The sequence below is a fragment of the Papaver somniferum genome, chromosome 3 (assembly GCF_003573695.1).
Source record: "Papaver somniferum cultivar HN1 chromosome 3, ASM357369v1, whole genome shotgun sequence".
Taxonomy (NCBI): Eukaryota; Viridiplantae; Streptophyta; class Magnoliopsida; order Ranunculales; family Papaveraceae; genus Papaver; species Papaver somniferum.
Window position 1 is genome coordinate 81,833,812 of NC_039360.1, and position 7,964 is coordinate 81,841,775.

At 37.3% G+C, this 7,964-nt stretch overlaps 1 protein-coding gene across 3 annotated transcripts; it reads right to left on the reverse strand.

The window, feature by feature from the left end:
- Positions 1 to 1,694: 1,694 nt before the first annotated feature.
- On the reverse strand, positions 1,695 to 7,008 carry LOC113356655 (zingipain-1-like). 3 transcript variants are annotated; one of them, XM_026599854.1, is made up of 8 exons: positions 6,899 to 7,008; positions 6,661 to 6,754; positions 5,483 to 5,672; positions 4,283 to 4,369; positions 3,872 to 4,018; positions 3,715 to 3,759; positions 2,268 to 2,927; positions 1,695 to 2,006 (listed from the first exon to the last, which is right to left on the reverse strand). In XM_026599854.1, exons 4-8 carry the CDS (start codon positions 4,283 to 4,285, stop codon positions 1,944 to 1,946), a joined length of 918 nt encoding a protein of 305 aa, XP_026455639.1. In that variant the 5' UTR covers positions 4,286 to 4,369; positions 5,483 to 5,672; positions 6,661 to 6,754; positions 6,899 to 7,008; the 3' UTR covers positions 1,695 to 1,943. The 3 variants fall into 3 exon arrangements, with proteins under 3 accessions (XP_026455639.1, XP_026455640.1, XP_026455638.1); XM_026599855.1 differs by having other exon boundaries at positions 6,846 to 6,997; XM_026599853.1 differs by lacking the exons at positions 4,283 to 4,369; positions 5,483 to 5,672; positions 6,661 to 6,754; positions 6,899 to 7,008 and adding an exon at positions 4,961 to 5,123.
- Positions 7,009 to 7,964: the final 956 nt, after the last annotated feature.

Sequence of the window (7,964 nt, forward strand, 5' to 3'; positions counted from 1 at the left end):
TATCTTGCATCCAGGTTCCCTCTATTTCTGTTAGGGTCACATTCGATCTTTGTGTTACTGCTCCATCTGTGTCTTGCTCATGTATAGCTGACCTTTCCAAGATTCCTATCTTTGTTGTCCTTTGACATGAACCCCGGGAAAGCTAATGCATCTGCGTGTCTCATATTATTCCTTGGTATCTTCCTGATACTCACTTTTTCAAAGCTGGATAAGAGGGTGTTGACTTACCTTTTGTATTTTGCGATTGAGACATCTCTTGCTTCAAATTTTCCATCTACCTGGTTTGTCGTTAGCTGAGAGTCACTGAATAGTATGAATTCCTTTAACTGTAGGCTCATTGCAGCCAGCAATCCTTGTAGCAATGCTTCATATTCTGCTTGGTTGTGTGTTGGCTGAGAGCTAATGCGTATGAGAATTCAATGAAGCTATTCTCAGGTGTCACTATAACTACTCCAGCTCCACCTCCTTTTCTGTTTGAAGCACCATGAACAAAAAAAATCCAAACTCCGGGTGTGTCTAGTGAGGAGTCTTCACAATCTGGTATTTCTTCAGGTTCTGGATGCACTTCTGGCTGATTTCCGCTGAACACAAGTCAAAATACGGATCTTCAACTAGGAAGTCAACTAAGAAATCAGCTACAGCTTGTGTTTTAATGGCCTTCCTATTTGTGTACCCAAAAGTGAATTGGTTCAGGTGGACTCCCCACTTCGAATTTCTTCCAGTTTTTGTTTCTTTGGACAAGACATTCTCAACTGGGTACTCCGTGACCACAATTATCCTCCAGCTCAAGATGTACGGTGTTAGCTTTATAGATGAGAAGCAAATAGAAAATATCGTTCTTTCTAGCTGTAAGTACCTAGACTCTGGTGATGAAAGTGATTAGCTGATGAAGTAGATTGATTTTTCTTTACGGTCTTCCACCTAATGTAGACATAAAATTCTTCACCTCTGATTGATGTTGACAGGACAGGAGGAGAGGATAAGTAAGCTTTAATGTTGTCAAGAGCTGCTTGACATTCCTCACTCCAGTTGAGAATCCTAGGTCCTATATCATGTCAGTGTTTATGAAGTATGTAGTAATCAAGAGAATCCTAGGTCCTATATCATGTCTAAAAATGGTTGTGTTAGCATGAATAGAAGTCTAACATGCCCATAAAATGCGATAGTAAATCATACGGGCAACACCTTGGAGAACAAGTATATTTATTTCAGTTTGTATGGTTCCATCAACATTTGGAAAACATTCTCTTAACAGAGGTAAACATTTATAAAGCATTTTATCTGTCCCCTAAAGAGATGTCGCTGCACAATCAGTGGAAAGAAACCAATTGCATTAGAAGAATGACGTAAGATTAAATCAGAGAATGAAAAAAGAAACAAGGGGGGAGAGGGGGAGAGAGAGAGAGATCACATACTCCTACAGCTCCTGACGCTTCTTTATAGATATCATCATAGCAATCATAATAACGACGACATAAGATCAACTAGCAATGAGCTTAAGTAAGAAAATACAGTCAAATGTCCTATGACAGAAGGGAGTGCAACTCTAATGAAATGAAGAACTCATGGCTTACGCACATGTTAGCAGTACACAGTGAACCACTGGCCAGGAGAGACTCATGTGCAGAATACAAACCAACGCTCAATAATGCCATGCATCTTTGGGCTGATATGATGAGTGCAAAAATTATGAATAGTACAACTACTGATTCTTAAATATAACAAAACTCTTGTCCATACTAAAGTTCAAGATAAAGTTATGTAGCAAGTGCATAAGCATTTTGACTACCATAGCATCAACCTGATACTATGCAATAGACCTGAAAAGCGCAATATCACAAGCCTTTAAATTCTGAATGCTACGTTGTTCTCAAACAATGATAATACATAAAAGTTTAAGATAGAACCATAAAACACAAAGAGAAGTAGCAAAGGTGACCATCTCAGGGCTTTGCCAGCATAGATGCATCCTCTTCTGAAGCAAGTAGGGTAACTTCTGCATGGACCTGTGTGATCATGTATCATTTGATTAGATAAATTAATAAAAATGATGCACCAATAAGTGAGGTGAGATGGAGATATTTTTAGTTGCAAGATTTTTTTTCTACATTCATAATGGGGTCACTTATATGACAAACTCACAAAAGAGTGCTACCTATGCATAAATTTCTTACTAGTCAACTACTAGGTCCTAGTACTTTATCTTAATAAATGATGATCAGATAAAATGATGCTAAATTCAACGCAACGAAGACGAAAGTGAGTACCTCATCTGGGCGCAAATACAGAAACGAATGTTTAGGACCTTGGTGAGCAACATTTACGAATCCATTCTCTCCCCATTTGCTTCCCCAAGAGTTTTGCACTATCCATCTTGGTATGTCCTTGGCGAAATCGTAACCAACACCCACACCCACATGACCAGAGGTGTAACGCAATGGGCCAGTATAGAGACCACCATGGTATTCCTTTAAACGATAACCATCATCAGCATCATCAGCATCACCAGGTAGTCCAACAATTATAGGACCATGTTGAAGCTCACGTTGTAAAGGTGTATGGTCTTTAGCAATAGCTTTTTCTTCATCCTCGGTCCATGTACGAATGTCTTCGAATCGTACATAAGGTTTGAATTTCTTTGGCTCACAGTGGTAGCCTACGTAAGGATAATCAACTGCTCTAGCAATTCCAAACTTTCTTACAAATTCCATTGCCCAAAAAGTGTTTTGCCCGTCGTTATTTACAAAATGATAGAAATAATCTATCAATTGTTGTGCCGACAAAGCTACATGCTTACCATACCGGATGATGTGAGCATATTCGAGAACCGTACACACGGAGTGGCACCAACATGTCTTGAAATACTCTTGTTCCAAAATTTGTGGAAGCACAGGCAACTTCTCTCTCCAATCGAATCGACGAGGAAGCTGTTGCCAATTAATACAACACAAAAAACACTTATTCACAAATTAGACAAACTAAAACAAAACAACAAATGAATGTCGAAAAACATATTATACAGAACCAAAGTCACAATCTCTTGCAAAAGAGCTGAAAGTACCCAAGCAAGAGTATATCATCCAAGAGTATACATATGGGCATCCAAGATAACTCTAATATCATCCACACAAGAAATACAAAGGTTATATATCTACCAACCAAACAGAAACACAAAATAAAAGTTGTACATATAACTTAGTAAAGAGCGAAGAACGTCGGAATACAAGGTTTACAGTGTCTCCATCTCAAGTAACTTTCTAGTATTGTGGCAGTATAAGTAACTTCCAAGTTGGAATTAAAAATTATATGAACTACTAAACAATGAAAAGCTATACAGCCACGTCCTTTTTCAACAAATAACAACTTGATATACAATAACTAATCATTTATCACATTGTATCTTGTAACCAGCATATAACAGCCTAGTTTCCCAAGGGGTGGCTAACTCTCATACTTAAACTCACTACTTCAAGTTCCTACAGTGACCCTTACTAAACCAAACAATATAATTCAAATATCAATACTATCAAACAAAAAAGAATAACAAGGATATAAATCGGCAACTTTACAAACTTCACGCAAGCTTCCAGCCTTAAAGTGTCACATCGTGTGTATTTACTATCTTTCACATATTCGTTCATGTATAGTTTCATCAAAAAAAAAAGGAAGTGAAAGAAGATGAACCTTTGAACATGCAATACGTATAAAATATACCTCGGTATTTTCGCCCAAGATCGAGCCCGTGGTGAATGGCTTAACCTGCCAATAAAAAACAATTAACAATGTTTTCTTCGTACCATGAAATACAAAGATAATTCAGTGAGATGCAACTTTTTTTTGTTGGGTGAATCAGGGTGGCTTGATATAGTACCTGACAATCAGCGAACTCGGGTCTTAATATAGCCTTTTGAGGTCTAAGGATCTGTTTGTCTCTGACGAGTCTCCCTTCATCAAAAGACCTAGTATGGAAGGACTTGAGAAACGCATTGTTGGTAGCCCGTCCATTAGTATGAATAACCTGCAGCGTTAAAATCAAAATATTAAAACAGCCGCGAAGTTAGAATATTCTTCAACTCAAGAACAAATACGGCCAGTCAAGACGCAAACAGGAGTTAAATTTCTTTGGGAGCGACATATCCCACTAAAGTAAGCTTTAAGATATGGCTGTGTTTATGAGATCTATCCTACATTAAGCATGCTGCAACACAAGGGGGGAGGGGGTGGGGTCAATGAGGCTGATAAACTCTGCAAGCTCTGTGGTTTGGAGGAAGAGACAGCTCACCATTTACTACTTTTAACTCCCATATGGCAGTATTTCATGAAGACATTCAAGCTCAGCTGGGCAATTGCAAAGTTTCAACCCCAACAACTTCATCCATGGTCATATCAAGAAATCAAGAAATTATAATCTAATGTTTTAATACAATCTAACATGTTCATTCAGAAAATCATCGATTTCTAAGTCTTCCACAACAGCAAATTTGCATTAAAAAAATCATTCTCTTCAACAACAACAAAAAAAGCCCTAGATCTTCTACTGTGATATAAGAAAAATATATGTTTCTATAAAGAAAATCATTAAGAACAAACATGGGTTAATACCCATCATAGCATTATCAGAAACTAATTCAGCAATTGATTTTCATTTAAACCAATCATGGGTTTTGGCCAAATTTGATTTTCATATTGAATATTAGGTAAACTGATTTGATTCTCAGATTGATTCTCTACCCTCTTACAGTTAATTGGTATGTAAAAGGGTAGAGAAGTAAAGTAATTGGCAAGGAAATACTGGAAATCAAATGAAGATCACTCCATGGTAATTAAAAACAAACAGTTTCATCACTATCAGAGAAAACAGTGGTAAACCACTATCCAAGAGGACCATCCATTTAGTGAGAAAACAAACATGCTGTTCGAGCGAGAAAGGGAGAGAGGGGAGGAGAGGAAAGAGAGATACCTGACTGAGTTTCATTTTGGGCTATTTGCAGAGATCTCAGACGTTCTATGATTTAGAGAGTTTGTTAGCAGAGATGTCATTTTATGCGTGAGTTATTTTTTCATATAGGTAACATTTGCAACAGGAAATTTTTTATATTGGGAATATTTGCAAACTAGATCCTGCCAGGTATCATTTTCTGCTGGGAAATGTTTGCAAGGGGAAGTGTTTCAAACTGTAGGTAAAAATATGCTTGATAATTACTTGCAAAATTCACGGTATTCAAACATGACTTCCAAAACCTAATCAAAATTACCAAAATAAATCCAAATTCATATCACACTTAGCAATGAAGGGGACTATGTAAACAAGTAAAAATAAATAATGTAAAGCTTGTTTTAATAATATTGTTGTCGAACAAACGTCAACTGGTATTAATAATCTGTCGAACAAAATCGTATCCAAAAGCAGAGTGTAAAAATATGGACAAGTTGATACACTAGTAAGTAAAAGAAAGTGTAAGAAGAATTGTTGATGACCAACCTAATCATCAAGAAGCATAGGATGTAGCTACAAAGGGAAATCTGGAACAAGCTCCGTACGTCAACAACCATTACTCTACGGCAGACCTTCATATCCATGTTTCATCTACTTGCTTTACTATTAGGGCATTGAAGATTACACCAGCATGATAGAGCTGGAACTTCAGTAAGGCCAGCACCACCAAGCATACCTTTCAATTTAACCACACGGGGACATTTTAGTGAGTGCAAAGGGCAAACTATAAAAGAGCCGCAAACATACCATGTGCATTGTCGTGTTGTAATTACGGCAACAACAAAGGTAAGGTCTTGGTCAGAGGAGCTTAATTTTTCAAACATAAAAATAGTTTCTGAGCATGTGCCTATTGGTCTTTGACAACCTAAAATGTTTCTCATACTAATATAATGAATGGTCATGGTAGAATGGCAAACTAATCTAGCAATGCAGAAATTAGCACATCATAAGACCGGGTCAAGAAATTTAGTTTCAAAGTAATGCTACAAAAATAAAAGAAGGCAAAAAACACCTCAAAAGAACCAAATCACCAATTAAGGGTATCAAAGAGGATCCGCTGCGGACATCTTATTATGTAGAGTCCACAAAGGGAGGAACCAAGGCTAATTTTTTTGGGGATATTTTCATTAAAGAGTGTAACCTCACCATCCATTCATTGCAATTAACATTAAAAGAAACAATCTCATTATCGTTAGATTACCAGTTAAAATTCTAGCTTGTGGTTGATAGAATTGCAGGTTTTAGGACGAGCTGATATTAGTTGAACACACATATATGAAGATGACAAAAAAATAAATAAAAAATCATGCCTAATATCCACTTCTTTCACTTGTTTACTTCATAAGGATATAAGGACAACTAGAATCCTAAATTACACGTTAAAGATTGTCTATTTAAGGATGGTGAGACTAGAAAATGTTTTAGGCAAACATATACCATAAATCACACCCCAAGTTACACTCACCCTTCCCCAATAACTCGATAAAAAAACAGAACAAAATCAGTAATCCCTAGATTTATAATTTCATCCAAGGGTGGATAGTTCATGGGGAAAATGATTTTATCACACGAAATTAATAATAAAATAGAGGTCCTCGAAAACCTAAATTCATATCGAAAGGGTAGGATATATGAAAATCAAATCAAAATCTGTAAAAGATTACCTAAAAACCGAGACTGGACCAATAATCTGTTCAACTGAGACGACAGGGCGTCTTAGGGTTTCGTTAAGACAGTACGGTGAAGGCATCATCTTTTCTGTAAAAAACAAATTAAGATGTGATTTCATAGTCAACGCCTATCAAAAGAAAGTAATGTATACACAGATTGATATGAGAAAATATCAAACCTGTCAGGATGATTAGCTAAAAATGGAAACTGAGATCTGCTCAACTGGTTTACCTGGCCTTGACCTGTTTAGGGTTCTGGTAAGATAGTACGGTGAAGGCATCTTGCTTTACTCTTTGAAAGAGAGACAGGACAGAGAAAAGAAAAGATTAGAGCAGCAGAACAAGCAGATAGCTTCTATTGGTCAAACGTGCATCAATAAAAACAAAAATTAATCTAAGTACCTGAATTACCCTCTACATGTGGAGGAATGATCCCTTCCCATCACACTAACTCACACTATCACACACTATCTCACACTTTACCAGGGGTGTAAATTGGGCCGGGCCGGGCAGCCCGACCTATTTATTAAATGGGACAGTATAGGGCGGGCCGGAACAACTCTTATCCATGAAATTAAAAGGGCCGGGCGGGCAGGGTTATTTATCTACGGTTAGTACTCATGGCCTACCCAAGCCTGTTTTGTAATTTGGGCTCGGGCGGGTAGGGCCGGGAGGGCCTTGAATATTACAAACAAATATATATATTATACATATATATTGTTAAAAATAAAAAGAAAGTAGTAATAATACACAAGTTTTACTTAAAATTAATAATCAAATACGAGAATTGAGATGGGAATAAGATAAACCAAACTTCCTATAATTTTTCCTGAATTGAATCATCAGAAAAGGAAACTGCCTTAGGTTTTGCTCAATATTTTCTCTATATGGTTAACAAAATTAGACTCCAATGGAATAAAAGTTAAGAAATACATATGAAAACTATGAGAGTTGACTGTATTAAGTATATGTACCAAGTATACTCTAGGATAAAACAAATGAGAACAGTCACTTAGGCTAGGTAAATGGATAACACTAGCGGGCTAACATGGCGGGTAGCATTGACGGGATAATAGGGAGGGTATTGGGCCGGGCAAGAATATTTGAATTGTGGCATGTGCCCTCCCTCTTATTTAAATGGGCTAGGTCGGGCCAGCCCGTAAAGGGCCACGGTCACCCATGGGCTGTCATGGGACAGGGCGGACAGTACTGGTCCTCGGGCTGCCGGGCAAAATTTACACCCCTACACTTTACATTTTTTCTTTTATTCGCCAATAAAAAGTAATAATATCGCATTC